The sequence below is a fragment of the Paralichthys olivaceus genome, chromosome 1, assembly GCF_024713975.1.
Source record: "Paralichthys olivaceus isolate ysfri-2021 chromosome 1, ASM2471397v2, whole genome shotgun sequence".
NCBI classification, from domain to species: domain Eukaryota; kingdom Metazoa; phylum Chordata; class Actinopteri; order Pleuronectiformes; family Paralichthyidae; genus Paralichthys; species Paralichthys olivaceus.
This window is the reverse complement of record NC_091093.1, coordinates 27,787,295-27,809,999: the sequence shown is the minus strand read 5'-3', so window position 1 is coordinate 27,809,999 and position 22,705 is coordinate 27,787,295. Positions and strand designations below refer to the sequence as shown.

Here is a 22,705-nt window from a genome sequence, read left to right as displayed (position 1 = left end):
CAGTAGTTTTTCTCAAGTGTCTTTAGTGAAAACTACTGAACAAATTTCAATGAAACTTTTTAATGACAGGGGCAGATGCAGGAATTTTGAATCTCTATATTCATCATTTCTACATGGGAGGATTTCTGAGACAGACTTTCTAGAAAATAATGCAAGGGGCTGTTGCTAGGCTACATCAGTTTTCCACAATGGAGGTTGTGGTTTCATGCTGTCCATTGCTTTGTTGGCTGAGCTGTAAGACCCAATGAAATTGAAAAAGGGTTTGTGGGCGGTGGGAGGAAGTGTTGACCCGTCGCCCATCTTTACAACAGTGATGCCACAAACAGTTTCGACAGTTTACAATGTTTGCAATGATCGTTCATCACTGCAACATGATTTAACTGATACTGGTGCTGAGCTGGTGCTGGAGGTGTAAACACGATGAGATGGACCAGTGATGTGCACAGCAGAATTTATACTTGATGTTGGAAAGTCTTTATCTGATATTGTTTCATTGCCTATCCTTTGTGTCACACCCTGGGGAAACGGGGAGGGCCGTTGCATAGTGATGACACTGATTCACTAACCCTCATTTAAAGAAACCACACCTTTACGCAGGTATCAAAAAAACAGGGAGAAGCTCACTGCAACATATTAGATGTTTGTCAGGGATAGAACGATAAAGTCCTGGACTCCTACACACTGTTTTTTGCCATTTGGAACATTACACCAGAGGAAAATTCAAACTCAGCTTGAGGACCAGCTTTAACTGTTCAATTTCACTCCGGTGACCACACAGGTAGGTAATCACGTCTCAGAGTTTGGTTACATGGTATATGCACAGCAAATCATTTACTCTTAAACCAAATTTCATGCTAATATTTAGTTTACATTGCCGTCCGTTGTGCTTTCACGATGAAAACCAGGTCTTTGAATCTTTATTTGTTTTCTCTTAAATCAAAACAACAAGGCGGCTTCATTTAACCGTAAAGTTGATGTGATGGAAATCTGAAAATACAAGAGGCTGGTTCACCAAATCTGTCTTTGTGTATTTACTAGGGGCTTTCTGAGGAAAGGATTAACACAGAGAGTCACAGGGATCTCAGAGTGCTGATTCTGGTTCAGACTGGTTCTGCAGGCACAGTTTGAGACAGGTATTAAGTCACAGGAAACGTATCTGTATAAGTTTCCTTTAAAGATAATAATAATATATAATGATTAATAATAATTCCTTGCATAGTCATAAAGCAATAGAAAGGTCATAAAGATCTCAGATAGGAATATAAAAGTTATTTTTCAACTACAAAATAGTTAAATTCTTAGCTATTTTTCCAAAACATTAATTACTTTCCTTTAGCTTAATTGTCATTGTTCTTTTGTTGTTTCCTTTTGGTCATTAAATGGAAATAAACTTGTTATTGTGGGGATGACTGCTGCTTCCGGCAGTATTAGCAGTGGTGTTGCAGTCGTGGATGTGATGCATATGGATACGTGTTACTTGCTCTGTTGACCTTTTTGTGTTGTGCCGAATATTTTCCTACTGATATGTTTGTAGAAGCCTTTTCATGCACTGGTAATTTTCCTCTCTTCCCCTACTGACTTGGCAGGAACACAGTGTTAACCAAACATTAGTTATGTAGTTCTAGGTTTTATAAAAAATAGAAAGATCATGAATCCTGTACAAGCAACTAGGACTTTTGTTTTTATGAGTGACATGGAGTAAAAGATTCCTGCAAAGAAATGAAAAGAAAATCTTTTTCCCAACAATCTCAGTGTTACCTTTTCTATATATCACTGTAATAGAATAGAGCCATGCCCATACTCAGAGCCATGAATCCAGGGCTCTGAGTTTGTCAATGAACAAAAAAACTGTGAATGATGAAAAGTGATCCATGTAACTGGTTAAACTGCTGATTTAAGTTATTGTTTCCTTGAAGGTGCAGTTTCACTCACTGAGGCCCCGAGTTTGTTTGGACATTAAGGATGACAGGTTTCACACACATAAGGTAACGTGACACAATGGAAGCTATGTTCAACCAAACCACAAACAAATATTGTTTCATGGCCGAGCACACTGAGAGATTATTATTCGTTTTAAAAACATCAAACCTCTGTGCCACTTTTTTAAATTGGTCAATTAAAATATAATAAAAATAACAGTATATAATAATAATAATAGTAATAGTAATAATAATATATACATAGAAATGTGTCTTATATTTGGCCTGTGCAAGGTGTGCATACGTACATAACTGCAATTATGTGTATATATATATATATATATATATATATATATATATACAGAAGATATGATATAATATGATATATAGTATAGGTATAATTTATGCATATAAATACTTGATTATACGCGATATACACACAACAGATAATATACTATGAATATGAATATGTAAACACAATGTGCAAAAAGATGATATGTAATATCAGTACGGTTAATATTAACACCTATCAGTAGGAAGTAAAAGTTCCGGTATTTGAGCGGAGTGTTATACAGGGTACACGGTGCGAAGCTGGCAGGTAGATTTGGTGCAGTTCTGTGATGGTGGCTCTGACAGAAGTAGATGAGTTGTAAAGTTGTATTCCTCTTTCCAGGCAAATAAAAAACTAAATGAAAGAACATTATTTTTTATCACAGTGGTTCTTCTCTATCATTACAATTTAGTCATATCACTTCAGCAAAGCAAATAAAAGAATGCAAGAACAATCCTGATTTTATAGTTGTTCATTACTTTGTAAAATGCCTTGAGAGAATGCAAGTGGTGTTTCGGTGCAATAGAAACTAAATTGAACTGAAATTCAAATTCAGATTATTTTACTTATTTCCTGCTTCTCTATCATTCCAGTCGGCTACATTATTCTATGAAGAGATTTGGAATCCTCTGCGCTCTTATGCTGTGTGTGACCAGCTTGACCATCTTATACTACAGGTGAAAATACTTCATGCTCTTGCTGAGCACTTGCAGAACATTCTGTGTGAGATGTAATCACCTCAAACCTGTTTTACTTCACTGTCACGATGAAGGTGGCTTTTTTTTCCCTTTTTTTTTCAGAAATGATACCCATGAACCAAACCTGTTGGTGGCCAGAGAGAAACACCTGAGGAGGCACATAGATGATCGGCTTAACTACGAGTAAGAGACCTGACCCTTCAGTTTTGGTCCAGGGGTGACACGGTGACCACTTTGGCGGAGTTAGAATCCCTTTATTTTCTTTTATATGATACAATATAGCAAAACAGATCAGCGAGAGGAAGCAGTTTGTTTCTTTGGTTTCCCTGAGCGTCTAAAAATACTACACATCCATGGTGTCAGTTCTGTGGAATGCAAACCATCCTGCCTCTCCTGAACATGTTCATCTGAGATCTCAGTGTCATCAATGAGCCTTTTATCTGAGGGTTAAGGTTCTTGTCCAGCTGATGAACCCTCTCACAGACTTTGGAGTGGCAGTTCAGTTGAAGTTCAGAACTTACATGAGCACATGTCTATGTCAACAAAATGCAGAGTTGCAGTGCATGGTTGAAAGCAGCTTTTGTCCATGGCTGTACACACACACTCTCTGACAAACCAGTAGTGCAGGTTTGCTGTATGATCATTCATAACATTTAGCCTTTCCTTACAATTAGGAAACAGTGCACCTGTGAATAGAGGCATTTGAAGAAAAACAAAATAGTTTTGTGGTTTCACGCCTCCATCAACTTGTCGCATCGTTGAAAATGGCCCAAATTGTTTTCCACAATGAAAAAGACAGGTTGATCATTGACTGATGTGAATCTTTTCCCAGGGCCAGACCGCATGTTCAAACAACTGCGCCCTGGAAAGCACCGATCATGTGGGAGGGGATGTTTGACGTACATTTTTATGACAAGCTGCACATCCAACTCCGGTCGTCTGTGGCCCTCACTGTGTTTGCTGTGGGCAGGTATGTTGCCCCATAAATATTATGGGTGCTGAGATGCTGGCATTTTCACACTGAAGCAGTTCAGTCAGAGGATTTGGTAAAATACACTTTTTCCAACTGAACTAAGTACAAATGGGGAAAAAAATGAAATAAAAGCTCTCTAATAGGGTCAGTTTTTGTTTTGTTGTCTCTTTCTAAGGTACCTGGATGTCTACTGCAAGAATTTCCTTACCTCAGCAGAAAAACACTTTATGTTGGGATTACCAGTGACATATTACGTGTTTACGGATTCACCAAAGCAGGTACCGACAATCAAGCTTGGTCCCGAGCGAAGCCTCAAGGTTATCCAGGTGGAAAGGTACACCAGGTGGCAGGACATCTCTATGATGCGCATGAGGATGATATCAGAAATCATAGAGTCGGAGATCGCTCACAGCTTCACCTACGTCTTCTGCTTCGATGTGGATCAAGTGTTTAAAGGGAGGTTCGGCTCGGAGGCTTTGGGGGATTCTGTGGCTTTGCTCCACGCTCATTATTACAAAAAACCATCGCACATGTTCACCTATGACAAAAACCCCAAATCCCAAGCCTTCATGGCAACTGGAGATTTCTACTACCATGCCGCCATCTTTGGAGGATCGTGGAAAAATGTCAAGAATCTGACAGATGCCTGCTACCTGAGCATCACACAGGACAAATCGAATGATGTTGAGGCTCTGTGGCATGATGAAAGTCACCTGAACAAGTACTTTTGGTTGAACAAACCCAGCAAGCTGCTCTCCCCCGAGTACTGCTGGGACTGGCAGATTGCTGACATGAGCGACATACGCCTCGTCCGCTTGGAATGGGCGCCAAAACATTACGACACACTCAGAACTGAATAACTGTGACAAGATGAGTCACTCTGACTTGAAACTTTGACCTTTGACCATCAGATTCTAATCAGGTCATTAGTGAATGTTAGTAAATTAGTGAACAATCTTGCCAGATGTAATAACATTTCCTTATCTTGACATTCACAAAATGTGAGATCACAAAATCGAACCAGTTCTTTTTCGAATCCAAGAATTCGTTTGTGCCAAATTTGAAAAAAACAACAACCATCAACCTTCAAAGCTCCAGTGTGTAAGGTTTACGTGAAAGGGAACTATTGTCAGGTATTTAATTTAGAATAATCCTCATGATGTTTGCACTAGTTCATTTAATCTAAATTGTATGAATTGTAGTTTTATTTTCCCCAGAAAAGGCCCTTTATATTTAAATACTTTATATTTAAATATAAAGCCCCTCCCACCCCCTGCCCCACCACTCGACGTGAACTGTGCAGCAGCCACCTGTGTCATTCAACTGACCTCAGATCAGCTCGGACCTGTCCTGACTGAGGGCAGCGATGCATTATTCATAGACCGCCACCATCTGGCCCACCATGCACGGTGCCGCGCTCCAGCACTCACACTGTCAAAGACGTGCTGGCAGGAAGAGGACAGGACATTCTTCAGAGACTTATAGTTGAGAGGTATTTCAGGTCTGGATCATTTTTTTGTAATTGGACAACACATTGGACAGTTATTAAGGGACAACTGTACAGCTGAAGACAGTGAAGGCATTTTTAGTTTGAGTAGATTGTGCAGCGCAGCGTCTCAGTCTGCTGTGCAAAGATCAAATGCCTGGAAAGAAGAAATAGGATCCAGTTTAGTGCAATTTAGCCATAAAATACTTGTAAAGTATTGTAAAATGACTGTGTGTGTGTGTGTGTGTGTGTGTGTGTCTGTCCCACACCAGGGGATCGGATCACACCTGCATCCACTCATCTCATCACAATGCAGAGTTTAAAGATCTGGAGGAAGTGCTCTTTGCTGCCTGTTCCTCATTACATCTCAGCTGTGTGTGTGTGTGTGTGTGTGTGTGTGTGTGTGTGTGTGTGTGTGTGTGTGTGTGTGTGTGTGTGTGTGTGTGTGTGTGTGTGTGTGTGTGTGTGTGATCGGCCTCTGTGGAATCAGTTGAATCAATTAATTCATTTTTGTTCATGTTAGTAAGATAATTGTGTTACTTCCCACTTCCTCTGGAGTTTAAGGGAATGTAACAACAGCTTCTGTCAGCAAATACATTTTCCACATTGCATCAAAAAAACAAATAAATAAGAAAATAATGGATTTGTGTTTCTTCTTTCAACTGATTGTTCTACAGTTCGATAGACGTTCCTCATTGCTTCCTTTCTTTCTATCACTTCTGATAATCTTCACCATCGAAGATGATCTGAAGAGTCAAACGCTCGCCGGTTGAGTTGCAGTAAATTGGCTCTGACAGGATTGACGATACCTGTTTGTTTATTATTCTGGTCTGAGAATCTAAAATACAATTTTAAGTTCTAACTTGATTTGAAACATTTTTCAAATGAAATAATTTTTCTTGACTCTTGTGCTGATTTATCTTGTGTGATCTGATTTATTCTGTATCTGTATCATAAATACCAGGAGGCTGTGAACCAGAGGGTTGTCCACTATGGTTGGTGGTTTGATCCCTGGCTCCTCCGGTCTGCATACTGAACCTCAAATTGCTCCTGATGGCTGTACGACAGTGTGTAAATGGTGTAAGATGGAAAATGCTGCGTATGTAAGCACTTTATGAACGTGTGTTAGTGGGTGAATGTGACTTGTCCTGTAAAAATGGTTGAATCGTAAAAATTGAACTTATGATTGGACAATAAAACAGAACATGTGATATGTGATGCTCTGTATAATAAGCTGCACCAAACACCAAATGGGAACATCCAACCTGCACAAACTCTCCACAAGGTGGTGCTCAATACACAAAGAATACAGTCACAGAAGGAGGACTAACAAGTCTCCAGTCACAGGAAGACAAAATCTCAGTTAAATCACAGATAAACAGCAACAGAAAGATCTGACAACACATGACAAGGAATTTCTTTCTTCCACTGAGAGAATCCGTCACCGATCCCAATGTGTGGTTTCAATTTTCACAGCGGATATTTTGACATGTCCCCATAAGACAAACACAAATGTCAATAATGAAGTTAAAAGCGATCAGTCTCAGGCTGTGGACCGGAGCCGGTGCTGTTCCTACATGACATCACCTGTTTCTGCACGTCACAGTCGCTGTGTGCGTTTGAACGAGGACACTAAGTGAACGCACACAGCTCTGTTTACAATGTGCGGTGAGGCTGGTGCAATACCTGGCCATGCCCTCTGATTAGCATGTGTGCAAATATGTCAGATGTGATGAAATCATTAGTCCACCCGTCCATTATCTGCGCTGCCAATCCTTTGAGGGTCGTGGAGGCGCTGGAGCCAATCACAGCTGACATCGGGCGAGAGAGGTCGCCGGTGTGTCGCAGGGCCGACGTTCAAACAAGCGTTCACTTTCACACCAGCAGGTATTTTAGAACCGCCACTGAGGGAGGAGAAACATTTCTAACAGCATGTATGAGCGAGAAACAAGTTCTTCTGATTGTGCTTGATCAAAAGACGTAAACCTCACCTGAGCCACGTCGACCACGGATTGTTTCATTCACTACACACAATGACTGACCTCTGGGGGGCGCTGTTTAAGATCTTAAAATGTATTGAATATAAACCATAGACTTTATATGATGATATAAAGGTGACAATCGCCACCTGGTGGCTGGGTGCAGTACGGGTCATAAATCCTAGTTCTCCATGTTAGCAGATGGGACTCCCAAACATAGTTTCTGTTATTTTTATTTGTTCAGGTGTTCATATTTACGATACATTTAGTTTTACATATTACTTGATTATTGATGATGAGTTTATGCCGAGTCATTTTGGGAACCGAACCCATCGGAGTTTGACAACATGTCTGTGAAACACATTGTAGTAAAATCCTGTCACTTGTTCTGCTTTTTCATGATTTAACTGGGTTTCATAATTACATGTTGTTGTTTTTTATCGAAGAACCAAATGCAGCATTATTGCAGATGATTATATATTAGATTATACACCAGGAGAATTTCATGTCCATCCAAGGTTTGGAATTGCTTGAATCTGAACATATGCAAAAAATCCAGAATCCAGGACTGCAAAAGTACCTCCACCTATTTTGTCATTATTTTTGTATTTTGACAGATGGAAAAGCTATAGAATGAAACTCAAATGCATTTTTAAATATGAAGGGAAGAACTAGCCTATCCCAACGTGTGCTGCTGAAAACACATGATGAGCAGACTGAGTAATCGCAGCTAAATACGGTGACTTCAGCTGCTGGTATGAGAATTATAGCGGCAGAGGGAGGGCGGCAACTGGAGAATCCATGGATCACAGAGTTTTCATGTAAGTTCCTCCAACCGCACCAGCACAATAAATCCTCAGCTTAGTTCCTTTGTGATGGCTGTTTGTGTTTAGTACAGTCTGTGTGTCAGAGAGAGACGCAGCTCAAACAGGGAGACGGTGGCAGACGCTGAACCTGCTGTTGTTGTAATTCAAACAAATCCTCTCTGCTAAATCACGTCAAAACTAGTTCACAACTTTTATTCTGGTGGAAAGATACGAAGGGTACGACAATTACAGATTCATTGCAGGTGGGAAACAAAATCAAAATTTCACTATAACAATAACTTAATTAATAATACACAAAAAAGCAACAACACATTTTATTCAGGGAGGTTTGAGGTAGCCGAGAAATCTGAGCACTGATGAAAGTTTGTAAATAAAGATATATGACATGTCACTGCTCTGAAGGCATATCATCTTAATAGCCCCCTGGTGGTTGGCCGCAATATAGGCCATGAACCCCACCTCCTCCATGTTAGACGTTGGGACATGGATAAACTAATGAGTCTTAGATCACGTTGCCTGAAAAAAGTGGAAAACATTGGGCTTGGATCCGGTTCGGACACAGACAATAGAATGCCCGTTGGTTTTAGGCCGGGCTAGTTTAGTTTTAGGTTTTTGTCTCAGGCTTGGACGAGTTCAGATAGAAAATTGTGGGCCAAACCGCAGCAGCAGAAAAACAGCCACCCGATGAAAAAGGTAAAAAAGAAAAAGGTCCCATGTTGGTTTAAGCTGTGCCGTAATCAAACTCCCTCACTGAGTTGTTGAATAGTGTTGAGTGTTCTCACCCAGAGAGGCTGCTCATTTCTTCAACAGGTTTGGAAGCAGCGGTTTGGGACACGCTGACATCATTTCCCTTTCGTGTTTTACAAGAGGTGACATCTATGTTGAAACGCAGCTATGAAAATATGGAGGTGAACAAAAAAAAAAAACCACTGGCACATGCACATCGTGGTGAATATGAAGTCAGCACCAAGCGAATGTGCATCTGGATTCGTCACTGGTAGTTTGGCACATGCACGTCATGTTTGCAGAAATGTCCTGCTTCTCTGCGCCCTGCGCCACAAACAGACCCTCACCACCCTGAAGAGGCTGCATTTTAAAAAGTTTGCTCACGCAAAGACGCAGTGAACGAAACCCTGTGGAGTTTCCAATCACTGTTATAAAAATATATATACCTCAAAGTGAAAAATGGATTACCTGGTCATAAAGGCAATGTGAAAGATACCAAACATTGGCAAAATTAATACCGTAGAAAAATAACTCCTTACACCGGGTTTGAAACAGGAAGTGTTGCAAATATTAATGTGTGTGACAAACGATAACGGTTGGCTTCAAATACTGGTTCCATTATGGATTCCAGGTCAGACTGGTAGTGGGAGAGAGGAATCCCGAGTTGTTATTCATTTTTCTCGCCTTTTAATTGTGTCTCTGCTTTAACTTCAAATGACGTATTAAAGCCATCACGATTATTTTTATTGTTTGCTGTGTAACATTAATAAAACCTCATTTGTGGGCTCCTCTTCTCATCGGGGGACAGAAACGTCTTCTTCTAATGTGTTGTAAAAAGTCGTTTTTTTTAAGAGGCTTTTCTCAGGACAGAAAACTTTCAAGAATCGACCTCAGTTATTGTCTGAGATTTCCACAGTGGCCCACAGAAATTCCTGTGGATTATCGTCCACATGTAAAGTTAATATAAAAGCTTTCTTTGGTGAAATGAGGGGCAGATTTTTGGAGGTTTTGACTCTCACACTAATCTTTGAATGTTGCTTTCACAGAGCCTTAAACACAATGGACCCCCCCACCCACACACACACACACACACACACACACACACACACCCTTGCATACCCATCTGAGGATACATGTCAAAGCTGGAACATCATACTCCAAAGTATCACTTTGACTCTGCTCGGGTCACATTCCTCTGTGACGGTGGAGGACATGTGAAAGGATTCACCGACGTGAGAGGAGGAGGAGGAGGAGGAGGAAAGTGAAGGAGAAGAGTTGAAGAGGAGGATGAAAAAAGCAGTGAGCACAGAGAAAAGAGCGAGAGGAAAACCAGAGTTACCGACACACAGCACCATCTGGCACGGTTCATCCTTCCCATCATACACATTCCTGTCTGACACGCTCACAAAGCACCATTGTACCGAACTGGATCTGACTCATATCCTCGCTGCTACCTAGCCCATAAGCTACGACACGCATACACACACACACACATGCACGTTTGGCCTTGGGCCACCTCCATTGTGCAGAGTTATAGGCTGACAGTTTTAATACACCTGTAAGTGATTCTCCACTGTACAGAGAGGAGGTGTTAACTTCAAAAGATGAGGAGAGAAGAAGAGAGGAGGAGGAGTAGGAGGAGGAGGGGGATGAGCCTTGATATAGTGTTCCTCTTATGTCATGTGACCCGTGAAGGGGACATGCACTGAGCTGTGTGTGTGTGTGTGTGTGTGTGTGTACCTGTCAGTTCTTTACTCATGAACCGCTGAGCTCACGTCTTCAGAACACTTTATCTTTTACATAAATTATAATCGCGGCATTATAACCTATTCATATTTGGATTTTTTTCAACAAGGAACAATTGATTCAAAAGTTTTTCCTCAATATCTCTATGACGATTAAATATTGTTTTTATCATGTAAAGAAGATGGAGCTCAGTGTTTCCTCTTTCAAATATTCAGGGTTCATTGTACTGTTTAGGCTGTGCTTAAAGCCCCCTGGTGGCTGGCTGCAGTATGTGTCATAAACCCCCTCTCCTCCATGTTAGCAGACGGGGCCCAAAAGTCACGTAATTTGAAAACGTGAGATAGGTATCAGTCCCCTTGAATTATTATCTGGGAAATCAGTGAAAATGTAAAATAAAAAAACATGCCCTGGCTCATTGTCTGGATCTACAGACCCATTTAACGAGGTCTGTCTTGGCTCAAGTCCCATCCTTCCAAGTTTTGTGGAAATTCATCCGGTAGTTCTGAGGGGGGAAAGGAAACCAATAGGAAAAAGTAATTACCTAAAAGTAGCCTATAACTAAAAATGTCTTTGGCACTGCAAACTGTCAAACGTGTGTCCCTCGTGTCCTTGAGGCAACAACAGCTTTTCTTCATGAGCTCGAGTTCAAAGCCAGCGAGAAGTTATTTTCTCTTCATCCCGTTAACACTCTAACAGACACAGTGAGCGTTTTTTTTGGGGGGGGGGTGGGTAGAGCTGCTCCCACAGATTCGAGCGTCCCCGGGGCAGAGGTGTGTGTCCGTCAAACAGGACGAGGGAGAAAAATCCCCAAATTCCCTCTGTGAATGGCTCTGAGTAATTAATCTGCAGCAGGGGTTTGCCCTCCTCTCTGACGTGTGAGTGACAGGCGCGTTCAGCGTGTGAGAGGTGTTTCATTGCCTCTCCCCCCTGGGGCCTCCTCCATCATGGCCTCCTCCTCTTTCATGTGTCTCCTTTCTTTTTGCTGTATCTCTCTGCTGCCTGCTGCGCTCACTCTTCTTTTATTTTTCCTTACTTCTAAGTTTTCTTCACCTTTTGGTCTTTTCCACCGTAGAATGTATCGTGTCATCGATGCGTGCATGCCGAGACATTGAACTGTTGCAATCAATATTTTTCTATTAACAAGACTATAATGACGTATCTGCAGAAAATTGCACGCACTTATAAATATCAGTCCCTTAAACTTGTATGTTATCAGTATCCATGACTTGTTCTTTGAGAAATCCACCAAAATGTTGAAACATTGATTTTAAAAGTGAAAAAACTTACGTCCCCTGATCCAGATTCAAACCAAAACGAACTAGATTCTTCCCAGTGGATTTTGTGTAATCTTTCAAACAACTAAGACACAAACATGACCTCCTTCGTCCAATTCATTTGGACCCAATGCTTTAAGACAGAGAACATGTGATTAACAAAAGGGTGAACGTGAGTGTGTCATTACTTCTCTACCTAAATTCAGCCTTCATTTCTCTGGAAGCAGCTCGAGTTGCCATAAACTTTACGCTTCGGGGCTACAGCTCCATAGGCCCCCATTCATTCTGGACTAGCTCCTGAGCGCCCCCTGTGCAATCCAGCAGTTGTGAGAGTGCATGTTTTCCCTAAATTTAGAAACAATGACTAACTTCCTCGAGTTGTGATCGTCTTCACTTCTTCGGTGATTCATTACCTGGAGTTTGACTGAATGTGTCTGGAAAACCAGTTTACCAACTTTAAATGTGACCAGTCGAACACAGTCGAGAGTGTGTCTGCATTTATCATCTGTAAATACTGGAACATTTTATTTCCCATAATTGTGCTTCTTTAAATAAAACCTCACTGGTGAGGACCAGTGACGGTGGATGGGCCGTAACTTGAGAAGCAGCTATTTGTGAGCGACACTAAGTGTGTGTTGGTGCTGCAGAGGAGGAGAGGCTGCCACATTAATGACAACCACACTTATGTAAAGCTCCGCACAGTATTTATAGAGTCAGCTGGGCTTCGGGAAGGCCACAGTCGGAAAGTCCACAAACCACCAGTCATGACACACGTACGCAGGCGCACAAGCACACACACGTCCACAGAATGCGGCACAAGGAAAGCACTGCATGGCAAACTCATTGATTAAATGGTTTCCTCTCTGTCTGTGGTCACATTCATAATGTACAGTTCACCACAAAAAACTCTAATACATCCATGGAGTCCGACAGAACATCAATATTCCTTACAGGGCCCCAGGGTTTTGCCTTTTGATCCTTTATGACCCCTTATCCCCAAATGACACAGTCACTTCACAGTCTCTGATACAAGTACATGTATTTGTCAACAGTTTTTTGAGTATGCAGTACGTTCACTCTAAAATATGCCAGAATGTAGTTGTAATTTTCAGTGATGTTGATGATGATACTGATGTCAAGTTTTATAAAAGTATTATTTAAATATTGGCACAGAGGTCCTGACAGTTGTAGTAAATCATCTTCCCTCTTCTCTTAAAGTCAAATTCCACGTCCTCTGAAAATTTGTGTGGGAACTATTTTATGTGGTTGTACCATTAAATGTAATAAATCAGACTCAAACATCGTGGGCGGCTGAGAACCCAGGAGGAAGAGCGGGTCATCCACTCACCAGGAGGTCGGTGGTTTGATCCCTGGCTCCTCCAGTCCACATGCTCTGCGAAGGAAGTGGTTGTTAAGCCTAGATAAGTGCAATGTAAAAATGCAGCCTTCAAAGAAAAAGAAGAAGAAGAAGAACTCAGTCGGACAAAAAGCTTATTGTGTTGAATTTGTGGCTTTTTCTAACTTTCTATTTTCAAGTGTGGCAACATGATGAAACTATGAAAAATGAGGACTGCAAATGATTCATTCCCAGATGAAAGTGACAGCAGCGCTCCAACGTTTCAAACAAGAAAGAGCTGGTCATCTTCTACCCAGAAGGTCGGAGGTTCAAAGTTTGCCCCTGATGAATGTATGAATGTGTGTGAATGGCTGAGTGTGGCTCGTAGTGTAGTCGTCAATAAGACTGGAGGAGCTTTACGTAAACACAATCCATTTACCGCTGTGTGTAGTACCTGACACAGTGTGTGCTGAACCACAGAATCAGCCCTGCTGGGTGTCTTTGACCCGACGGTGGCCGAACTCTGACTTCAGACCTCCTCTGCCGTATTTACCAGAGCTACATCTGTGTTTACGGTGCTGCCAGGGAAACGGCACACACAAATATACACAACATCAGTGCCGACACATCTGCATCTGTATACGTTGCAGAGGAAATGGAAATAAATGTGAAAAACGTTGCTGCGGAGGAAGGAATAAAAGTTTAAAACTGTTCTTCCATCAAGATTCCTGCAGTTTTACACGTGCAACACATGCTCGATAAATGAACAGAATTAAACGTTCCCTTTCTTCATTGTTTGTATAAAATCGCCGTACGTCAGAGACGGCAGCTCGGGGGTGTTGCATTTACGGCCTCGGTGCCAAAACGTGTCATCATGGTTGCACCACAGGTGTTTGACAGCTGACGTTGGGGTTTAATATTTTATTAAAGCGTCCTCATATGGCTAATTATTGTAAACGGGGTTGTTGAATGTGCGGCTGCAAGATTAATGTCAATACACTGTCGGCTTTGCTGAGGTTTGCAACGGATTAATGCACCGAGCAATTTCTTTACTTATGCCAGTTACTGAGAAAAGAACTCCACAGTTAGCAGGTTTGCATTATTTACATTTTCACAGTTACTCTGAAAAGCAATCTAAACGCTAGTCATCCATAAATCCCATGTTTTGCTGCAGTTCTTTTGTTTCTCCGCTCTTTTTATCCACATGTTCACTGAGAGAACCAGATGTGTCATGTGCCTAAACTATATGTACTACATGTGTACTATACATGTTACTGGAGTATTTCACGAGAGAGCACTGGAGGAGGTTAGCCTACGTACTTCTGACAACACGGCAGACTCAACAGCGAGTATCTACTTCTAAACCACCCCTAACATCAACGTGCGTATTTTTGTGAATGTATGGAATTAATGCACCAAAAAGACGTACGTACAGTTAAAAGCAAATATATCTCCGGCTTTGAAGCATCTGAAGTCTATAATGTCCTGATTTTATACCTGCTTGTGAACATATCATGATATTGCCTGGCCTATATATACCTATGTATGTATATTATGGATATTATATTACGTACTGCTGTTATTTATACTGCGTCATCAACGACATCATCATCCACCAGTTGGAGAACCTCACATGTGAACTGTGAGTTCACACAAAGAGTCCACATATAAAATATTCCATGTTTGAACTGTTGTTTCCTGAGTTTTGGGAGAAAAGTTACTGCAGATTCAAAAGTTTCCAAAATGTTAGGTTAAAGAAACATAACAGTCCTAAATCTCCATCGTCCTGATGTGTGGATGCTTTAATTTTTGTCAGTCTTGACACCTCCTCAGAGGGATAAAAGACGCTGCCGCAGTGGGTGGTCCCCGTAATTGGCCCGACCCGACGGCTGGTGGATGGAGCAGGATTATGTAGGCTGGTGTGTGTGTGTGTTTTTCTGCGAGTGTGTGTGACTCTGTGCATGTGTGTATGTGTGCGTCTGTGTCAGCGGGTACTTGCTGGACCGTCCTGCGGAACAAAATTTACAAGAAAAAACTGAAATTGTTAAAAAGTGCACGCCAGGCTGCACACACAAACCAGAGGCATCACTCTGTATCACAATCACCGACAGGCCTCTCATCTGTCTTTGTCTTAGTGTGTGTTGTTAGTCGTGTGTTTGAGCTTCACACCAAGTGTTAATATCAGTCAAGTTTGAGAATAAAAGTAAATTCATGAATGAAATTGTTTTTTCTCAAGTTCCACATCTAGAAACAACATTGAAAATAATTAATATTATTTTAGTTAAACCATTCAGTTCTAAATATATATATGACGATACATGATGTCACAGCTCCCCAAAGTGAAGCCAAAGCATCTCAATGTACAATCAGTACAGGTCATAAATCCCGCCTCCTCCATGTTTGTGAATGGGACAGGGACCAAAACAAAAAGTTAAGATACTTGATGCTCATGTCATTTAAATACAGTCTTATCACACTGATGTTGGTTCAAGTGTTCATTTCCTGTAAGTTTGTTCTTGATCAGATATTTGATGCTATAAAAACAGGGGGAAAATGTCGTGATTGACACCTGAGACCGACTCACGATTGGTCGAGTTAATGGATGGGTGGGACCTCGCTGAAGACTTCTGTTTCCTAAAGGGAGTTGGTGAAAGTGTCTTTTAGCAAATCTCTGCTGTAAACCTGCTGCTCACTGACACATCCATCCAGCACACTGGAAAACAGAGCCGAGCGCCTGTGAGTCACAGATTATTATTTTATAATCGACTTCATCCATGTTGCAGTGCAGAGCCGGGGGTCAGCTGGAGTTCACCTCGCTCTGCTAAAGTTCACGAACCTTCTCACTTTCTGCAGCTCGGCTCTGGTTTATGTCTCCGTGTGTGATTTTACAGAATCCTGTCTGTTTCTTTTCTAAAGTTAATTAATGGATGGAGGTCACATGTGAGACAGCAGCTGGAAAACAAGCTGGAAACACAAAGCTGACACATTATCACCTTCTGAGTTCAGATGTGAAACGTACACAAACAGTGGCCTGTTTGTTAAAATTCATTTCTACTCAGTTGTCTGACCACAGACACTCATGATGGTAAATTTGCCGTCATTGATTGACTGTATATAAAGATGAACGAATTGAAAGCCCCCCCCCCCCAAAAGTGAAACCAATGCATCTTGACCACCCTCTGGTGGATGGGTGCAGAATAGCTCTTAAACCCTGCCTCCTCCATGTGAGTGGATGGGACATGGACCAAACTAAAAAGCCAAATTGTGCGTTTTATGAATGTTTCAAGAAAGTTTGGTTTTTATTTGATGGTATGACATCAAAAACACAAGATGGTGGATATTACAGCGATAACAATGGTCAATGTGAATATTAGTAGTAAATTTGCACAAAAAAACAAAACTAAATATTAAATCAAATATCTGAAAGAAGCTAAAATATGAAACAGGTGATAATTCTGTCTGGGTATGAGCACCAGCTTTCACATGCATTTCACCCACTGTTAACAAGATTAAATTGATTAATTGATTGTAGCAGCTTTAACTTCACATCTGGCTGCAAAGCATTTTGTTATTTCGAGTCGTGAAGGTGTTGAAATTCATTCCTCCAACTTCTGACATGAATTTCTCCCCGAACACTGTTGCTGTCAAGATGAATAAACACGACATTGGACACTAAACACAAAACAACCTTGACAATATTGTCTGTTAGACTCACACTCAGCCACTTAACACACTCGCGCTGCATAAACTGTAACGCTACACCGAGGTAAATGTGTTTCACAGCACACTGCTGACAACTCCAGCGAAGAACGAATAACGTATTTCCTGGCTGCTTTTTAAGGTTCTCAGGTGACCAGCAGGGCACCGGTGGACGTGTGCACCGTAACGTGTCTGGGAAGTCCGTCCACTCGAGCCTCGTTTGTGTCCCCCAGAGAAGGAATAACCCTCGCTCCAGACCTCCATCCATCCATAATCGTGTTTCTCAGAGTCCGAGACGTGTCCACAAGCTTTTTCCAAACTGTAAATCTGCTTTCACAGCTGGGATATCCATCTATACCTCCTGCATGGTTTTAACAATTTACAGGTTGTTGCATCAGCGAAGAGAATCTATCAGCGTCTGTGTGTGTGTGTGTGTGTGAACCACAGAGGTTTAAGCTAGAGCTCCGGGTCTTTTGAAGCTTCTCAAAGTGCTGTGTTCATGCGGTTCCATAGTGAAAACTGATCAGGTGTACATATGATGCCTGACATCAGGAATCAGTGGAATCACGGCGTGTTGTTTAACACCTTGAAGAGGATTTGAAGCGTAGCTGCAGCGCTGGTCCCTACGACACGCTGAGCTAAAAGAAAAGTGTCTTCTTTTAAAACGAGCACATGAAAGAATTATAGCAGCATGGAATGAAAGCAGCTGCCCCAAAGACGAACCAACAGAGGAAATAAAACTCACTGAAGGTGTTGTGAAAGTCTCGTTTTGTTTCTGTCTCACTTCTCTTCTCTCGGTCTTGTTTACTCCGAGCTTCTCTCGGCTCAGCGGGGGGGGGGGGGCTGTGCCGTGGTGGCAGTCGGCCGCAGCATGAAGATGTCGGTAGTTTTGTCCTGCAGCATGAAACCTGGGAGAAACATTCCCACGTGTCCCTGGAAGTTCAAGCGCTCAGACAGACATGACGACCTCTCGAGTCCCTGGGACAAACACAAAAGACTCTGCAAAAGCAAAGCTCTCTGTTTCTGCTGAGTTTCAAGGCCTGAGGTGTCTCTCTGGTCCAAACAGATCTATTATCATTGCTGTTCTCACCTTCATCTTTCATTTCACTCTCCATTTTCTTTTAAAGATACACTCCTTGATGCTGTTGTTGCACCCTTTATCAAAGTGAGCACTTGATATAACTTGAATAACAATAACTTGCATTTGTATATATCGCCTTTCAAGGTAAAAACTCAAAGAAGATCAAACTAACACAAACGAAGAACAGAAAATAATTAGATAACGTAGAAAAGTTTGACTAATGTTCAAAAGCCTTTGTGAAGATGTGGGTTTTGAGAAGTTTGTTGAAAGTGTCCAGATACTCAGGAGCGTTTAAACAGGGTGGACAAAGCAGGCAATTTTCTGAGGCCCCAGAAATTAAATTAAACGGAAGAAAGACACAACAATCGTAAACTCCCCCAATGAGACCCCTGGCCACTCTCAGCCACAAGCCTCAACATTGCAGAGGTGTTAGTTACCTTAATTAATAAGCTTCCACAGAATTCACTTTGTTCATCAATTTAATAGTGAAAGAATTGTTTGCAGATTGGAATGATGTGGTTTGGTATCATGTGTTTCTTGGGTGAGGGGAAGGTCCCGTTTGCCTGGAGCCTGGAAACAGAGCCTGGATTTAATGATGGATTCGATGTGAGAGGGTGGAGTCCAGAATGACACTGAGATCTGGGGCCTCTGCGGAGGGGCAGCTGGAACAACTGTACGTGGAGAAAAAGAGATTTGCAACCATGTGGAACCTGAACATGAATGTCTACATTTCATCCTGAGAGTTCACGTTCATCTGAGAAAAAAACGTTTGCTCCTGGGATCACTCTGACTTTCCATTGGCATCGCGAGCCTCCAAAATTTATTTAGTAAACTCAGTTGTTGACGGCTGAATAAAGTGACGTGACGAAGCAAACCTGAAGCGATGTGAACGTCCTGCGGTGGTGAGTGACCTCAGAGCGATCTTGAACGCTGCCTCAGACAGTTGAGGACTTAAAAATAGTTGTTTATTTTAAATATGGAACCAAAAGTCAGATACAGATGAAGATCTGGTTTTCTGTCATCTGACAAATAAAGAGAATTGAAAAAGTCACGATATAAACAATATAAAAACAAGATGTTAAATTACGTGGATGTGGCATTTTCCTCTTTCTTACACATGCTGTGTGTGTGTCTGTGGAAACACCAGCATTAATGAGAAGAAACACAGTGAGTGTTTATGCTTCCATGCAGGGCGCAGGAGGTCACTGAACGCTTTGATGAGTCCGAAAAATTGTCTGGATCATATGCTCTGTGTGTGTTTGTGTGTTTTTGTGTGTCTGTGTTTATTTCCCAAAACATCAGCAGATCCCTCATCACAAAAAGCTCTCGAGGGCATCTATCAATCACTGTCAGGCTGCTGGCTTCTTCACACACACACACACACACACACACACACAGAGCACAAGTTCTCCAAACCACTTATTAGAAAGTTAAGATGAAGGTCATGGTTGTTTCCAAAAACCTTCATCAATAATTAATGTATTCGCAGTGACACATTTCTACAAAACAAACCTCGACAATCTCCTTATTGTTCTTTCAAATAAATGTATTTATATCAATTGACTTAACTTTACATTGGTTCAAAATATATATTTGTGTTACTGCTGTTTTCGTCCGGCACGAGGAACATCGACTGTATTAAGATGGACGAAACGACCACCTGGTGGCTGGCTGCAGTATATGTCATAAACCCTGCCTCCTCCATGTTAGCAGATGGGACATGGACCACATTGAAATGTCAAAGTACACGTCAAATACATTTTTCTCAAAGATGATGTCTGTCTTGGTCACTAACAACAAATAATAATTGAGACTCAAGCATTTACTTCGTACAGCGCCATCTTGGCATCTCGGCAGAAGTAACCATATATGGAGCAGGGGGTGGAGCCTGATTGAAAGCTTGATGACACTGCACACCCACCCACACCTGCGACTTGCGCCCATTGGATAATACTAACTGTCAATTAAACAGCATCTCTGCTGGTCATTTGAGATATTGCAGGTTTCAGGCATCTACTGGACCTGGAGCCTGCGTCCTTTGATTTTTACAGTCTATGGTAGAAAAAGTTTGATTAAAATAAATTTACCAACTCTTAAAAAGCTATGAAATTATTTTTATCCAAGGGTTTGGTTATAATAAAAGTTTGTACGGAGCTAATAAAACTTTTTATTTCAGGGTTGGAATTATTAAAATTGGATGATCTGGCTGGTTCTTGATTATATGCACATTTCCTTTTTTTTAATAAAAAGTTTTATTAGATTATTAAATCATTTTAGAGCCCCACATCATCCCCCGCCTTCAACCACACCTCGCTGTGTGTGTGTGTGTGTGTGTGTGTGTGTGTGTGTGTGTGTGTGTGTGTGTGCTGGTCCCATCTCAATGATTCTAACTGTGAACATGCAGCTTGTGCCCGAGGCTGCTGCCGAGCATCTGAGTAATTCATCAACCATCACAATAACAGACCACTGATTAGATCACACTGTGATTTTCTGTGTGTGTGTGTGTGTGTGTTATGAATCAGTGAGTACAGTGTGGAACAGGCCGACACTCTGCCAACCAAATCCTTTTTTTTTTCCTCTGCAAACACAATCCTCCAAAGTCGGGGGGGATTGACAGGGTGTTAGAGGGAGAAATGAAGCATTCGGTCCAAATCTCTCGTTCTGCAGTTATTGCAGTTGGAAACAAGGTGTCGTGAAAACAGAACACACAGCACCGCTTTGAAAAAAAGGACTGAATTATCTATTAAGCTTTCTTTGGCAAATCTGCTAAAAATACAAGATTTTCTTCTTGATCAGGATAAAAGAGTTTTCTTTTCTTTGGAAGAGCGGAAGATCTTTGAATAAACACTGATGACTCATCTGACTCAGGTACTGATACGTCTGCGTGAGCTGGGATTCCTGCGCTCGTATCATAATAAATGAACATTTCTGATATTTGAATATGCCATCGTCTTATTTTAACTACAAAAGAGAAACTAAATTTTATTTTTCTATGGTCTATTTGTTGCGTGTGAGCTTACTGTGTCAACGTTGCTGCAAAAAAATGTTTTCCAGAAGAAACAAATAAGAGACGTGGATGTGTTCAGTCACATCTGCGAGGCTACGTGGTTTTAAACATTGCTCCTCTGGGTGCGAGATGATTAGCGAGGATCAGACCTTCACATGAAGCAGGTCTGAAATAAAAACAACACCAAAAATTTAAAATAACTCAAAAGAAAGTTTAATGAGGAGGGTCGTGTTTTCACTGCTGAACAGATTCCCACAAACCTTGGTGGAAAGACGGAACACCGGCCAAAAAACGGCCCAACTATCGCTTCCTCAGGCAGCTTTTTCCAGGGAATAATTCACGGAGCGTGATGATAATAATCTGACTGATATCTTAGCGTGTGCAGTTTGGTGCAGATCCAAAAAGAAAATCTGGATCTAGCAGACCTAGACGATGTTCCAACTAATTACATGCATCTTCAGTATTTTTAGATCTTTGTCCGAATGACGGATTAGCTGCAGAATTTACAAGGCTGGTTTGGACTGTTGGGCCTTAGTGCAGATAGTTTGAATGTTTTTATTAAGACAAACTTTTGAGCTCATACATGTTTGCGTGACAGTTCCTCCTTGTGATCACGCTCCAGCCGTTGGATGTCGGACAGTTCTAATTGCTCCCTGCACCATGTATCTGTGAGGGTGCCCCCCCCCCCCCCCCCCCCCCCCCCCCCCCCCCACTCCCCTAAGCACAATTTGTCCCTAATGGCTTCTTTCCCCCCCTCGCCATCATTCCCATGACGCTCGCTGCCTTTAGTCCCCGTCGTGCTCCTCTGTCTCCGACCATCCAGCTCCTCATTGTGATGCTCCTGCAGCAGATGGGGGTCCTTTCAGCCACATCAGCTGTGGCTCCAGCCCACCAAGACATTAGTCATGCCTCCAGGCTACCGGGGACACAAGAGGGCTAATTGAAAACAGATCACACACACACACACACTCACACACTTGTGATCACATTTACACGTGCAATCACGCACACAGACCAAGGCCAGGCCACCACACAGATACACACTCACACACACACTCACACACACACACACACACTTAATTACTCAGACCCTCACAGTAATACACTCTCTCACAATGCGTCACACACACTCGCTCTCCCCGTCTTTCAGAGGCCCCTCCGTCGCCTCCAAAGGAAGCACCTCAGGGTGAGGAGAAGGGGGTCAGTTTATTGTTTCTTATGAAGAGCATGTGAAACAAATGAGGGACTCCACAGACGAGTAATGAGAGAGGGACGGAGCGATGAACTGGCGGGAAGAAAGAGAATCCTCCACCTCCATTAATGTGGCGTCTTCTCCTCCTCTCTCTGGATAAAGGACAGTTCCGTCCATGGTCACATTGTGTAAAGTCAGTGAACCCTTATCGGCTAATAGCAGAGCACAATCCCTGATCTGGCTACTCGTCTACTCCGCGGCTCGCACAATCAGCTAACGGCCTCTTAATTAGCTCGTCAAGCCATGACAGGTGGTCAGACTTTAACCACACGGACGTAGAGGTCACAACTGAGAACTATAGAGAATCTTTACCAGGAGCAGTTTTCAGGTGTTAACAATTTGGCTCAGTTCATTCGATGCGTTTGTCTTTT

General features: G+C 41.9%; 1 protein-coding gene across 3 annotated transcripts; it reads left to right on the top strand.

The window, feature by feature from the left end:
- Positions 1-21: 21 nt before the first annotated feature.
- On the top strand, positions 22-6,050 carry LOC109637219 (N-acetyllactosaminide alpha-1,3-galactosyltransferase-like). 3 transcript variants are annotated; one of them, XM_069526861.1, is made up of 7 exons: positions 25-778; positions 1,039-1,133; positions 1,917-1,985; positions 2,844-2,927; positions 3,051-3,131; positions 3,781-3,918; positions 4,097-6,050. In XM_069526861.1, the coding sequence occupies exons 3-7, from the start codon at positions 1,963-1,965 to the stop codon at positions 4,779-4,781; spliced, it is 1,011 nt and encodes a 336-aa protein (XP_069382962.1). In that variant the 5' UTR covers positions 25-778; positions 1,039-1,133; positions 1,917-1,962; the 3' UTR covers positions 4,782-6,050. The 3 variants fall into 3 exon arrangements, with proteins under 3 accessions (XP_019954994.2, XP_069382962.1, XP_069382953.1); XM_020099435.2 differs by having other exon boundaries at positions 22-778; positions 2,844-3,131; XM_069526852.1 differs by lacking the exon at positions 1,039-1,133 and having other exon boundaries at positions 26-778.
- The last annotated feature ends 16,655 nt before the right edge of the window (positions 6,051-22,705 follow it).

Bases quoted from the DNA above. Each gene is read 5' to 3' on its own strand.
- LOC109637219 (XM_020099435.2), top strand. From the start codon at position 2,941: ATGCTCTTGCTGAGCACTTGCAGAACATTCTGTGTGAGATGTAATCAC. The intron at 3,132-3,780 runs GTAAGAGACCTG...ATCTTTTCCCAG, and splicing joins GATGATCGGCTTAACTACGA to GGCCAGACCGCATGTTCAAA. The intron at 3,919-4,096 runs GTATGTTGCCCC...TCTCTTTCTAAG, and splicing joins ACTGTGTTTGCTGTGGGCAG to GTACCTGGATGTCTACTGCA.